This window comes from Mizuhopecten yessoensis, unplaced genomic scaffold, assembly GCF_002113885.1.
Source record: "Mizuhopecten yessoensis strain PY_sf001 unplaced genomic scaffold, ASM211388v2 scaffold10971, whole genome shotgun sequence".
Classification (NCBI taxonomy): Eukaryota; Metazoa; Mollusca; class Bivalvia; order Pectinida; family Pectinidae; genus Mizuhopecten; species Mizuhopecten yessoensis.
Genome location: NW_018408813.1, coordinates 1,028,687 through 1,043,739, shown reverse-complemented (window position 1 = coordinate 1,043,739; position 15,053 = coordinate 1,028,687). Strand labels below are relative to the sequence as shown.

At 36.8% G+C, this 15,053-nt stretch overlaps 2 protein-coding genes across 3 annotated transcripts; one reads left to right on the top strand and one right to left on the bottom strand.

The window, feature by feature from the left end:
- Positions 1-404: 404 nt before the first annotated feature.
- On the bottom strand, positions 405-10,712 carry LOC110464191 (WW domain-binding protein 2-like). The gene is made up of 7 exons (XM_021519273.1): positions 10,576-10,712; positions 7,343-7,445; positions 6,515-6,653; positions 5,590-5,679; positions 5,153-5,293; positions 4,590-4,688; positions 405-3,540 (listed from the first exon to the last, which is right to left on the bottom strand). Exons 1-7 carry the CDS (start codon positions 10,632-10,634, stop codon positions 3,371-3,373), a joined length of 801 nt encoding a protein of 266 aa, XP_021374948.1. The 5' UTR covers positions 10,635-10,712; the 3' UTR covers positions 405-3,370.
- Positions 10,713-10,799: 87 nt separating this feature from the next.
- On the top strand, positions 10,800-14,215 carry LOC110464196. Of its 2 annotated transcripts, none has more exons than XM_021519282.1 (4): positions 10,800-10,881; positions 11,321-11,751; positions 12,288-12,416; positions 13,283-14,215. In XM_021519282.1, exons 2-4 carry the CDS (start codon positions 11,472-11,474, stop codon positions 13,516-13,518), a joined length of 645 nt encoding a protein of 214 aa, XP_021374957.1. In that variant the 5' UTR covers positions 10,800-10,881; positions 11,321-11,471; the 3' UTR covers positions 13,519-14,215. The 2 variants fall into 2 exon arrangements, with proteins under 2 accessions (XP_021374957.1, XP_021374958.1); XM_021519283.1 differs by lacking the exon at positions 10,800-10,881 and adding an exon at positions 10,892-11,179.
- Positions 14,216-15,053: the final 838 nt, after the last annotated feature.

Genomic DNA, 15,053 nt, shown 5'->3' with positions numbered 1-15,053 from the left:
GAGTCATATATGCAATCGATTACTGTTTCATTTCTGCTTTTGTGACCACTGGCAAATGCTCATGGGCTAATCAGGGGTACCTAAGGGGACACCTCCAACAGGACAGAGCAGAAAAATAAGGAAGAAGTGTCTTATCCCATTAAGACAAGCATACAAAAGTGCATGTCATCACAGGGACCTAAGAATTTATTAGCAATATTTGGACCAAAACTGAGTTGTTCTGATGTTACATGGTAAGGGGTGAAGATAAATGTTTGGTAAAAATGCCAACCCCCAATGTTCCCCCTTAAATGTGTAAAATTACTCTGAATAACTCAGTTTAGGTCCAAATTTAACAGTAAAAAATTCTCAAGTCCCTGTGCATGTCATAGGACATGAGTTAAAAAACAGAATATACAAGAGGAATCTATCTTGTTGTTTTATTTTGACAAAGATAACAACACCAATGAAATGGCATAATAATGTGAAATATACATAATCCTGTCTATAAACCACCAGATACATGTTATCACATGGGCTGGAGTACAGTAGAACCTCGTTAATCATGACACTTCAGTTTTTGTAAAAAATCTGGAATTACAAATTTTCCATAGCAACGAAACATTTCTTATTGCTGTTATAACCGGGTAGTGTTAGGAAAGTAATAAAATATTGCTGATTTTATCTTTCAGAGTTGAGTTTTATTATATCAGTAGTCTGTTATTTATCTATACGAGTTTGATTAATGAGGTTCCACAATACACACCTTTATATTACAACTAGACGATTTAGTGCAACAAGAATAGCAAGTGTCATTCAATTCTTTTGATATGGAAATAGAATAATTTTTAAATGTTTCAATCGGAGTATAAACAGATACAAATCCCAGCTTGGACTTCAAATATGGAGATAGGACTTTACAAAGAGTGAGTATAGTTAATCTGTTGGTGGATAAAATGCTTGCTGAGTAAAACTGATGCATGAAATAACATGACACTTGATAAAATCAATGAATTACTTTAAATGATTCATAAATAATAAAATTATTGAATAATGAAGACAAAACATAGTAAAATCTAACTTTTATCAAGACCTTACTTGACTGACACTTGACTTTAAGGACACCCTGCAATACTGTGAGACCTGACTTACCAGACACCTGACTTGACCGACACCCACCCAACTTGACCGACACCTGACTTAAACCAATTCACCCTTAAAGTCTCATTTGAACCTTACCAAATCATAGACTGGACAGGTCCAGTTTATATATGTAGGGGTGAATGAGTAAAGGACATTCTGTGATACTGTAAAACCCGACTTTACCAGTAACTGATAGACAACCTATAATATCTTAACATGAAATTTTGGATCTAAAAGACTCATGTCTCTTATGTTAACCCTCATGAAATCGACACCTGTCTATTAAAACATCTTGTCCTATCTGAAATTATTTTATTGTCCCCCCACAAGTTTTTTTGTAATCCCCGAACGGCTTGACAAACACACTGGATTATCCAGCTACATGTTAACCACCTAGTACTCCTTGACATCGGTGAAGTCAAGTCCCAATAACTCAGCCCACCGAACATCACTTGATCTAGTTTTATATATGATGTCATTTATATACATATATAGATAATATAGTTTGACAAAATGTTTATTTACAACTTTTACGAATTCCTCTACCTGCCTTTTCTCTAGCTACAAGAGTGCTTGGTCAGTGTGTAAATGTTTAATGTGACAAATGAGAGAAAATAAACGTAAACAACAAATATATCAATGTTGCTGGTAATGTAATAAATATAGGATTCCATTGCTTTCCCCCTACCCAACACAGAAAATTCAGTCACCTCCTCCCTGACGGAAAAAAAATCAATTTCATAAAATCTATGACCAAACATACAATGCTTGTGCTGCAGTGGTGTTTGTCCCAGGTTAAGCATCCTCCTGCATTTTAACTTCAAAGTTATTTGTGGCTGATTAATGTTGATACATAATAAATACTTCCTAGCTGAACACAACAGTCTCCCATCCAGACCACTGTCCAATGACGTTCAGTCTATTGCAGTCTGATAATGTTTATACTATTTCATGTATCAACACAAAAAGTGGGCCAAACAATGTTTATTCCAAAGTCGAAGGACCTGATAAAAACAGTGATATAGCAGTTTTCTGAATAGCCAATTTCAGAATTCTAGTCTGTGTATATTCCAACTGTGGACTCCAGTTTTTGGTTTAAATCAACAGTATTCCATGTATCAAGACTCATTTTACTGCCCGAGTCGTCACAGAAAAATAAACAATATAAGAAAATTTGAATTTCATCCCTCTATCCATGACTAGTAAAGACATGTACATATCGTCAATAATAATAATGCAACAGAATAGAGCAATATTTTCAACTGACTTAAATTAAATTTCTGGGATAATCATTGATTGTATATCAATCATTAGAAGTGATATTTTGTCAAATGGTAATGTAAATCTCTAAAACTTTTATTAAAACGCTTAACATGCACCAGATATGGTATCACTATCCATATTCTGTCTTGATTTTCAAGTCCCTGTGCAAACAATCTGTTTGCAAAGGATTATTCCAACAAAAAATATAAACGATTACTTTAATCCTGAATAGCTCTTAACAACACCAGAAGTGGATCCAAGCCTACCATCAATATATCCAGGTTTTAAAAGCACAAGTCTACCCAGTTACTGTAAATCTGGGACATTATTTGGCATATCATGCAATTACAAAGAAAGCTGATGAGGTACAGGAGGCTATGAAAACACTCTGTATAACATATTCAAATTATGTTTAACATCATCATCAGCTACGATTATACAAGTATTCAACTTTTATAGGACAGATTCTGGAACATGATACTACAGATTCTTGCAATGCCCTTAATTTATTTATACTGATTTCTTGTGTTCAAGCTTCTAAAATTCCACTGTACAAGTATTTCAGGACATTTTCAAAACCTATTTACAAGTTTTATCACAATGCAATCATCAACTTGTTATAGATGTTGAACTACCATAAATGTTGATTACTACATACATGTTTTTGATTTTTGTGGTTATTTTCTTAATTTTAAAAGCTATATAAATTATGGATGCATGCAACCTTACATATCATATCTTTAATTTGTGTTAGAGTTATCTCCCTTTAAAGATATTGCTAGTCTAAATTACTATTTTTAATGACATTCTTCCACTTGATGTGGAAATCTTCTGGAAATTGGTACATTTAACACTAAGGTAGCATACACCCTTAAGTCCATTCAAAACCAACAAATCACCATCAAAGTTATTTCAGTTTAGGCTGGGAACAATGTCAATATCAATAGATGTTTGAATTTTACAGATTCCGGAACAAAGGTCATGATCAGTTGTTCTTCTTAGATGCCTCGGCGTATGAGGGGGGCGGAGCATTATACTGAGGTGCGGAATATGGTGGCGCCTGGTAGTGAGGTGCCCCATTGTTAGGTACAAACACATTGTGCGGGTTGGAGGGATTGTAATAAGCCCCTCCTGCAGCCTCTGCAGCTTTGGCATCTGAAAACAGACAAAGGAAATGTTTACAGGATGTTTTATTTAAGGATTCTGTTTTATATATTTGCTTACTTTTAAACTTCATCAGGCACATTAAACCGTGTGTGGCGAAATCTGAAAATAATTACATATGTTGGTCCGTATTTGACAAAATTTGAAAGTGGAACATAAGAGACGGTAAAAAATTGAGACTCTCTCAAAAATAGTAAGACTATGCAGGTATGATACTGTATGGTGTATAATTTGGCGGGGTCACACTTAGTCACATTATTCTGACACTGGGCTAGCTACAGTTGCACAGGGAGACAGCTGTCAAAAAGAAAGAGAAGGAAGGAGAAATGAAAAGACAGATCCCAAATGTTTCCAATGGGGCAGCAAATTATCTTTAGTTTCTCTATTGTCTCTTAAGCAGAGGACACATAAGAAACCCCTGATTCTGCACGGGTCCCACATTAGTTGCCCCATACGATCATGCAGTGGGACACAGAAGGGCATTATCCTGTACATACAGTTATCACAAAATATAAGCACCATACAGAATAAATGTAGCGTTGTTTTACTTCAAAGCATCATCACATTTCTTTTGAGTACCGGTTTAATCAAACATGTTGTGCTTTTGAAGATTCTGGTTGGCCAGAAGTCTAGGGTTTTAATTGTGACGTCATCACAGAAACAGCTGAGTGACATCTTATTGGGTTTTTGATGAGACAAGTATACAAACCTTTCCACTCTGGTGTCTTTGTTACTACTAGAGGGATATGCACTGGCCGTAAACCATCACAAACCCTATGCACTGTCATACTGTTCAGGTCAGATTGATAACATACATAGTTAACTTCAGTGAATCTGTAGACACTCAGAATAACTTCTAAAATGCAGGAGGGTTGGAGCTCAAAGTTTGGAAAGAAAGAAAACACTTCTCACGATAACAAGAATCTTACACACCACTGGAATCAACTAACATGTGGTAATCTATTCGCAATAGTGTTCTTACAATACACAATTACGGTATGCATCCGTACCAACAAAATCAACTGATAGGTGTACTGTACCTGCAGGGGTTCCGTTGGTCTGGGGTGGAGGGTAGGGAGGGGCAGAGGGGTCTACCCCTGGGTACGGAGGCGGAGCACCCGTGGTATACACATACTCAGCTGAAAGGAAATATATATCACTAAAGTCAGTCTCATGGGAAAAAATAATGACTAAAAATGCTGATTAAAGTATGAATATGAAAATATTCATATAAATAATATAGGTATAATATAACAAGGTTTACTGTATACTGATTCCTCAGGGGTGGGCTGCACATACATGGGGCCAAAGGGGATGTCTGGCAGAGCATTTAAACCTAGTATGCTATTGCCTGAGGGCTGGGTCTATATTCATACAGGGCTGTATGGAATGTCATGTAGGGCAATCAATTTCACAATGCTTTTCAACATAGGGTTTTCAATTGGAAAGACTGTTGAAGTTAAGGAAAAATATCTTGAATAACCCAAGCAATATTTGGGGCTATGTTTATTATGCAGAGGGGAACACATTAAGTCACAGTCACCTAGGGGCTATACTTACCAGCACTACACAGATAGGACACTGCCTATTACGTTATACTTACGTGGTGGAGCAGAAGGGAATGTCTGGTAGGGCACCCAGCCATAATCTGCCTGGGGAGGGGTGTAGGCTGGGGGTGGGGCCTGGTATATTGGACCCTGTGGGGGAGTGTAAGCTGGAGGACGATGCTGAAAATTCCTTGATGCTGGAAGAAATAAAATACAAAAATATGTACAACACTGCAGATATGAAATTAAATAGATGCATACTGAAGTCAGTGTCCTATGGAAAAAACCACATGGCTTAATAATTAAGCTTGTTCTGCACCAGAGGAGTTGTAACCTAAGTCAAAATCTTGTTGTAAAGTACACTGTGTTGAAAAGTTTTTTATAAAACTGTTTTTTTTTACAATATTTTTGTGAAGTTCTTATTTTTCTTTAGATCTACTAGATTTTTTGTTGTTGTTACAGATTTTAGCAGCCCTGAAATTGTTCTACATACCCAGTTGACCAGCCTTCAGCATCGCTGTGCCGAACTCGATGGCCCCACCACTTGTAAACCAGAGCTTGAATCGGCAGTCTCCCATCCATCCTGTACAAAATAAAGAATAATACATGTCTACAGTCATGAGTCTGGACATAATATTTATTTCTAGAAACTGTCTTGAATAATGATGAATTCTGGTTTGACCAGAGTTTTGAAGATCATTACTCTGAAATTTGATTGAAATAACACTAAACAGGACACATTTGTTTGTCAACAGAAGATTCTAATGGTCAGTGTCATGACCAAGTGTTGTCAAGGGAGACAACATCTCAGTGAGCCATGTAAATTTGACCAAAAACTATGCTGTATAGGAGTTCAATGCATTAAAAAAAGTCTGTTTCAGATACAATTGTGGAACATGAATTTCCAGCAAGTACAATTACTGTAGTGGAAATCTGTCCAAAAAAACCAACAGTGTCAGTAATGCTTTGTATGTGTTAACAGAGCAAAAACTATTGAGGTGTGTTTACCATGGTCTGTTAGTCAAACATCACAAAATAAAGTAAACTGTATTGGTTCAGAATAAGTATAACACCTACTACTTGACAACTTTTTATTTTGGAAAGAGATTTCCAAATTTGAACATTAAAACTGAACATTTTCAACCAATGAATTTGCTAAACTATTCCTATATTCTGTGAACGTATGATAACAACTCAAAATATGTCGTTTTAAAGTGTTATTATTCCCTAGAAAAACCCCCATGTTAACTGACCTTGACCCCATGCACTAAAAAATCCTTTTTTTAACCACACATTATATTTATGATTTTAACGCAAGCACACCCATTCAAATTTAAAAAAGTTGGCAAGCATCTCCTATGCTAAAAGGTTACTAGCACTTTCATTAAGACTAACATGAAACCCGTCTACAACCTTACCGTTACTTTCTGGGTTTATTTTCCCCTTAATGTAATTTGCTCCAAATACGGGTTGTTCCAGTTCTACCTCCCGCATACAGTAGAATGGCATACTGAAGGACTGGAGCATGTCGTCTGGCTTCTTGTTGGTGAAGATAACCTAAACAACAGGTATGAAGCCAATATCAAAGCATACATGATTTAATGTTAAAAACATGTGTCTGAAGACAACCGACAACCATCTAATAGTGTACCCTGTTCATTCTAATACAGCCATAAGGTTTCCTTTCACTTACATTGACTTGTTGACCTTGACCTGCATTCACTCATAACCCTGATGAACTTCTACGTACTTGACCCATGGACTTTACCGATCATAATGAACTTGATATCTTTACAGAAATTCCCATGTAAAGTGACCTTGACCCTTTAACACTAATTCTATGTAGGCTGTTTACTTTGACCCCTTGACTTCAATTCTTGATCCCTAGACTCTACTTATCCTGATGACCTTGACCTGTTTCCCCTAATTGACCTTAATCTATATATATATATAAAATGCATGTACCCTGTTGACTCTCAAAAACATACCTACCTTGACCAATATTCATTTTTGATTCTCATTTTCAACTTTCTGATGACTTTTGACATATATTCAATAATGACCTTGACCTATTTACAAAATGTATATTTACCACACTGTCGACCTCGGCACCTTAAATCTAATTACCTTGTTGACATTGACCGACTGTAAGACTTGATCTTGTTGACCTTGACCTATTTACTCAGTTGACTTCTACCCTTAAATTTGACTTATCCTGTTGACCTTGACCCCTTGACTTCACTTACCCTATGTGTTGTAAGGTATATCCTTCCTTTCTTGTTCCCTTTAAAATGAGCTAGGTCTTTACAATCAAATCCCATCTCAACCCCATCACAAAAAATAAGAATCCTGAAATAAATAAAATGAAGTCACAAGGTTTTGGTATATAAAAATTACATCAAGTGTCAATATACAACATTACCAGGCTAGCCCAGGATTACACTTAATCTCTACATGGAGGCTTTATTATCTCATCTATCTAGAGCCGGTCAATAATAATTGACCCAGATAGTCCAGATCTGATAACTTTACTTTATCAGGAGGCACAGTAGTCTAGTGGTAGGACGCCAGGCTCGTGACCGAAGGATTACAGGTTCGAGTCATGGCACGGCACGGCACTGTATTGTACCTTTGAGCAAGATACTTTAATCCGCTTGTTCCAGTCTACTCAGCTGTAAATGAGTACGTGGTATGTGGTTTGGCAGTGATAGAAATTTTGAAAACTAGCTGTGAGTGCCGAAATGGCAGCACCAGCTGTATGCTCCCCAGGGAGTTGAGAAAGATAAATGGCTTATTGCGAGGGCCTTATAACCACAGATATTTGTGAACGGCTTTGAGATGACCTTCAAACTAGATTGTGATAAAGTGGCATATAAGAACCTCATATTATTAATTATTATTACGGTCTCCAATTAAAGACAACACTATCTACAACACACATTTGGGTATTCCTTCTTAGCATGCATGCAACAACTGTTACAGCGCTAGTTTGTAACAGGACAGAATACATATGGAACAGACCGGGATACAAACACCAAGGCACCCTATACTACCAATTCTTTCTAGATCATTTTTACAGATAGATGTCCCACACTGACATCTTTTTGTCAAAATGTCTAAGTCTGGTGTCAGGGCCAGAGGAACCTCGGACTTGTGTTATGGATGGCATGGCCATTCATTAGGCTTTAAAAACAGAATAAAAAAACAAGTCCTGGAGATCTAGATTTCACATACTCCAAACACCATTGATCTAAAAGTATAACTAGTGGTTACTAGAACATTCCATTTCTTATGGTGCATGGACAGGGCACAAATATCACCGATCAGTCCTGAATTATGGTATTTCGAATGACTGGTCATGTATATTTCTTAAGGATTTCTTTAGTGGTTAGTCCACATCTGGATGGTATGATGTGTAACTTGGTGATGCTGATCTGGTCATTATGGTAGTGTATCTTGTAGAGCATTGTCCGCCTTGCTCGTTTCTTTCTGGTGTCCTTTGGAAACAATTTATGGTGTTGGCCAAAGTCAGGGACGTAAGCAGATTACATTTACCATTACTTTTTGACTACATATTTAAATGCTCAACGCTGGACCATGACAAGTCTTCTAATGTCTTTATAAAGAGATAGGAATCTGGCATGCACTGCTAAAGGTCTCACAACAGTCTCACGTACAGTATTTGTAGACATGTTTCTTAACTTTGGTTGACTTGATTTTGAACTATGTATTCCTCAATGAAATGAAGGCTTACTGTATACAAGAAGATGAGGTTTATTTTAATTTCAAGAAGCCGTAAATAATAATGTTAGCTTTATTGTGTAACAGGAGATGGAAAAATGCAGGGACAGATGCATGAGCTTCCTGGTCGCCACAACATTCCTTGATCCCTCTTTTTTCTAAGTCTTTGCCCCTGAAGATAACTATTTACAACCCAAGTTGGGATATCCCCTTGCCATAATTGTAAGCTTCACCCAATGCCTGAAACAAGAGTCGGTCACAGGCACCACTGTGACAGGAGTTGGAAAAATGCATGGCCAGGTCAGGGTTTTAAACACAAAGGAGTTTTAAACTCAGGCCTTCTGAACTCTAGATGGACGCTCTACTAATTGAGCTCTATATGGACACTGACAATTGACCCTGTCCAGTTCTACTACAATTGCATACAGTATATTTCCAATGTGAGCGCTCTAGTTCAGGATAGAGCTGATTGTGCACCTTAGGTATTTGTGGATTCAATGGACTGATACATGAATTTCCACATATTTCTGGTGATGTCCCTTCCCATCTCAGGTCCTCCTTCTACTTTTCTTCCGGTATTAAGTCGATCACCTAATACTGGAGTGTAAATTGACTCAGGGCATGATTGATAAAATAGGAGGCTTCCCCACATGTTTAAAATCAGTTATGTTAAAAATATATACAGGGTCGGAGGTTGCTAGTCTAGCGGATGCTGAGCGGCCAAGCAATGGTGTTGAGCTTGGCCTTAAACTCATCCGTGTAGCTGATGTTGCTACCTCTTCTGGGAGTTTATTCCATTCCCTGGTGGATCTGGGAAGAAAGGAAGTATCGGTGTTCACTCTCCTCTGTTGTAGTCTTTGCTGTCCTCTTGTTCTGCTGTCACTTGCCTGGTAATAGTGGGCCGGGTCAACAACGGCTAGTTTGTGCATGACCTTATAGCATGTGATGAGTCTCTGTGTAGATCTCCTTTGTTGTAGAGATTCCCATCCTAGTCGTTCTATCATGGCTGTAACACATCGGGGAGTCCTGGAATAGTATATGTAGTCGTTGTAGAAAAAGTTGGCAGCACGTCGCTGAACCTGTTCCACTTCTGCAACAAGGGCGGCTTGGTGTGAATCCCACACTGATGCTGCGTACTCCAGGGTCAGCCTGAAAAGGGTGCAGTACATGTTGGTCTTAATTGACTCTCGGGGTGCACCTCCTGACGTTCCTTTTCAGGAATCCAAGAGTCTGTGATGCCTTACGCGCTGACAAATTGGTTTATGTGCTTGTTCCAGGTGAGGTCCTTAGCTTGTTGATAAGCACTCCCAGGTACTTTCTGCTGTTAACAACTTCTAACTGGTGTCCATGCAGGGTATAGGGTGTTGGTAACTGTTGTCTCCTGCCCGAGATCCTTATGACGATGCACTTCTCATGATTGAAATGCATCTGCCATTTCTCCTCCCACTCTTCAGGTATGTTACGTGATCATTTTTGGTGCGTTGATAAAATATGATCTCACGTAGATTCTGAACTTACAGATATTGACACATAATTATAATGGATCTTACTACCACCATGTCAACGTAACTATCTCTCAAAATAATGAATTATCTAGAAATCAGAATTTAGTCATAAGAACATGAATCATTTACACAAAAACTGACATCGATATGATTATGGCAAAAGAATGCTCAACTGTCACAGAGATATCATCGATATAACTTTCTTTTACGAATATTCTAAAATAGCTGCCTACCTTTCGCCTGCAAATATCAGGACACCCCCCATTTGTGCGTGTGCCGTGTTGACAGACATCCTTGAATATTCTTTTTGTTGTTATATTATTCCAGCTAACGTCATTTAACTTATTCGGAATATCATATTGTTGATTTACCCATCAATATCCAGAATAAAATCCGATATGTTCCAAAAGTAAATATCAACGTCTCATAAACGTTTAACTTGGAGGAAGCATGAGATATTGTATATAAAGCGTTAATGAAGACCCGGAAGACTATTGGGAAAATGTAAATAAAGAACACTGCGGAACGTCCTATTTTATGTAAGTTATTATAAAACGCATTTGACATTGATATTGCAATTTATTATGATGCCGTTACGATGTTGTTCCTTTATCAGATTTATATCGACATGAAAAACATAATATGTGCTCATAATGATCTGATATGCAGAATATCCCAATTTTTTTACCCTGGTCGCCTCCAGACAGTCGACCGCCGACTGCTGATATTCCACAAAACTCCCGAGACAAGACACTCAGTGCCGTTCACTAAGACTCTCGTCTAATGGGTCTAACAATATCTCCTTAGAAGCCAGCACTGGATAATATGGGTACCTGTGTAAGCAAGGCTTTTTTTTTTTTTTATAAATTTCAAATGTTGCTCAATAAAAATAAATATCTGCAGTTTGTTGAAAAAAACACCTCAACATGAATAATAAAAAGTAATTATATAGTTCTAGGCCTATATATTTCTTTTCAGATTGACTGTAAGCAAAGAAAGCCAAAACTATGATTATCCAGTTCAGAATTATAGCCTACAATGACATGTACATGTAGGTAGATGGGGAGTGATTAATTCCAGGAGTACATGTACAGGAGACAGTGGCTTCATCACAATCCACTCACACAAAATGACAGCGGACCAGCAGCCTTCTAGTCCGCAGAATTCTGGAGTTGGTGTATCTGTACGCCCAAGTCATCGATCATATAGGGCCTATGTACGCCAGCAGCAGAATCTCGTTGTGAAGGAGGAGGATTTAGGCAGTCCTCGATTATGGCGTCAGATGACATGTGGATTTGTGTGTGCAGCATGTGTTGGACTGTGCATGTTGACAGTGGGCAGTGTATTTATTGCTGAGGCTATACACTCCAAGTATTCCATCACCATCATGTTATGTGTCATGGGAATGGGTAGGAAATATTGTCACCTAATAATTAAATAGTTTTTTATGGGTATATGCTTCCTAAGGTCTTAGATAAAACATGAATTGCTCTAAACCCCAACTAGTGGCACATTTTAAAGGTTCTGAATGCATGTATGTACTGTTTTTGTACTGACACTTACAGAGGGAGATAACAAACAAAAATCAATAGTATACAGTACTTGGTGAGGCAAATATCCTTAACCAAATATATAAAAAAAAATGTGCCAAACTTTTTTTTTAATCACTATCAACTTAATCTTGGTTCACTGTGTTAAGAACTTGTTTCGTACCAGTAAGTGCTACATGTGTATATAGTCCGATTACTATTCATGACTGCAACGTTTACTGACTTCTCGATATCTCAGCATGACATATGTGTGTGTAGTATAACATCCTCTCTCACTCGAAAGCTCAAATGTATAGTTTATTAAAAACTTATGAGACATGAACATTACTCCTCAAATGAAAAAAAGTGTATTGATTAAAAATAATATGTCCATGGATCTTGTATGTACTTTTCAGTTTGTGGTCTTATCATATTGGTTGGAACATTAATCCTGGGAAAACTTTGGATATCAAGAAAATGGCGGATAGCCCACGGCCAGCAACCCTCGCAACACCCGCCACAGCAGTGTTTTCACACCTGTTCAGGTATAAAATGTCACTCTGCCCTCTCTGCAGATTTATAGGAGATTGGATTGTCAATACTATGCTTTAGTAATGTTACTATCCGGGAATGGTAAATGCACAGCATCAAAAAGAGAAACAAATACCTTGAAAAAGGAATTCAGAAAAAGGCAGAAAACTCCTTTTTGCTTTTGTTGTTTTACTTTCTATATATAAGGGAGCAGGCTCTAAAGCTATTATTATTTATTCAGTGGTACATTTTCCCTTAAATGCATATTTAAATCTTTTTACCTATTGTCATTAACCAAAACGGTTTTTCCACATGAACATTTGGAATAGCAAGTATGTGGATTTTGTATACATGTAGTAATGTGTTTGTAACATATCACATAATAAGGTTGAAAGCAGTAAAATGTAAGTGATTAGTAGTGTTATTATGTTAGTTGCAGGTTTTCGTTATTTTTAACTGGTCATCACCTGACGACCATATATAATAAATATCAATTTAAAACACAAATAGATAATACATATCTACTTTGAAATGAAAGTAGAACCTTGTTTTGTCTGGTTACACGGATAACAAATACTGACACATGACTTTATTTATGTTCAGTCATAAATTACACTTTAACCTGCAAATGAATAACAAGGTCAAAGCATTTAATTTTCAATGTGAAGGTCACACCTTTTGCATACCAGTAAAATGTTGTACAAAAGGTGTCATACATTTTATAATTCAACCTTCAATTTTATATTGTAAAATTGCATCATGGATCTTACCTATAGGTGACTATCAAGGTGATGCATGATGAATTTTCAAAATGAAGATGAATTGTTGTGTTTTTTTGTATATCTACAACTGAAAATTCTTATCATTGTTTTGTTCCCAGTGATCAACACACCTTCCCAGGACCAGCTGGCCTACACCAGTGATCCTCCTCCAGCCTACGAGACCATCATGATGACTGACCTGCCCCCTGGGGTCATTTCCCCCGTCCATCCCCCAGACACCGAGCCATCCACCTCCCAGGGGGTGACCAGGTATCAAGTGAAAGCTGTTATGGCGCTCCCTCCAAAATATAGCGACGTAGCAGCTCCACTGCCGTCGTATGGCGAACAAGTTTAAAGTCAGTGTCACCAGAAACCAAAATAATGGAACCCGCCAAACGTTCTTATCAGAGATATGTACTAGGTATATGCTTGGGTGTTCAGTAAATAGATGATTTGTTTTGCTGTATTTTTCATCTGATGTAAAACTTTTGTGGCTTAGAGGTTAGAGAGAAAACTATGTGATATGTTAATATCAGGTTGAGATGTTAAACAAGAAAAAAAAGTACATCACAGTGATTCATATAGGTACATGTTATAGAAATTACATGTTTACCTGTTCAATAATTAAAAAGTCCCATCAATCGTTTAAAAAAAAAATCATACCCGAAAATGTCCTCTCATTGTGAAATCATTACATGTAATATCAAAAGGGAACATTTTTTATGAATTGAAATTTGAAGGCCAACAAAATCTTTGAACCATGTCACTGAAATTTAATGTTTGTCATCACATAACAAAAGCACTCTCCCGTATATTGTTCACATGTAATAGTGTTATAACACTGACCTCACATAGCTCTGGTTGTGACCTCATAACAATTAGGATCATGTACCATCATGTAAGGTACAGTATCATTACACCATAATACATACAATCATGTGACATCATGATATATTTAGATATGATCATATGACATTGAAAATGACATCATGTGACACCATGATGGAGGCGATGAACAATATAACATCATGATATATTTAGATATGATGATGTTATATTGTTCATCGCCTCCATCATGGAGGCGATGAACAATATAACATCATGATATATTTAGATATGATCATATGACATCGAAAATGACATCATGTGACACCATGATGGAGGCAATGAACAATATAACATCATGATATCTCTTTAAGTTGAAATTGGTTTTGATTCATAAAACTACTTTCTCTGATTAGGGAGTGTAAAATTCTCATATAAGCATGATCACAAGGGCTGAACATATGAGATATGGCCATTATGTAATTATACTACTTAAGGGTATATCATCACATGCTCATCCCAGCCTGTGAATACTGTGATCATGATGAATAGAATCTTGTACACTTAATATGAAATTGATCAAAATCGTTGAACAATTTTATAGCATTGCTTAGTTTATTTGATTAATTCTGTATTATATATATATACATTTATATGAAGAATTCCCCATTTGAAATTCTACAAAACATAATTATGATATTAATAAATGTTATATTATTTATTAGATGACTTACCCGTACATTTGTCTTTATTTACAAAATTACAGACATTGATAACAACAACACACAAACCATGTATTGTTTAACAGGTACTTTGGTGGGTAGTAACTTTTTGCAGTTTGCTTTAGAAATGTTTACATATATATCAATATTGGTAAAGGCTGCGCTTTGTTCAGTGATGCCAAACAGGCACACTCACACATACAGACAATGAAAACAGTATATTGATATCAATTTGACATGTATATATTTGTTATGTCTACGAAAATAATTGTCATAGGCTACATTTTCTCTCATTAAAATATTGTTATGCAATTTGGTTGCAACAAGCCTTAATTTGTTTTGT

Coding starts and splice junctions, on each gene's coding strand:
- LOC110464191 (XM_021519273.1), bottom strand. CDS start 10,634: ATGTCTGTCAACACGGCACACGCACAAATGGGGGGTGTCCTGATATTT. Junction 6,654..7,342: donor TATACCTTACAACACATAGG/GTAAGTGAAGTC, acceptor CCTGTTGTTTAG/GTTATCTTCACCAACAAGAA. Junction 5,294..5,589: donor GCTGAAGGCTGGTCAACTGG/GTATGTAGAACA, acceptor TATTTCTTCCAG/CATCAAGGAATTTTCAGCAT.
- LOC110464196 (XM_021519282.1), top strand. CDS start 11,472: ATGACAGCGGACCAGCAGCCTTCTAGTCCGCAGAATTCTGGAGTTGGT. Junction 11,752..12,287: donor GTTATGTGTCATGGGAATGG/GTAGGAAATATT, acceptor TGTACTTTTCAG/TTTGTGGTCTTATCATATTG. Junction 12,417..13,282: donor GTGTTTTCACACCTGTTCAG/GTATAAAATGTC, acceptor TTTTGTTCCCAG/TGATCAACACACCTTCCCAG.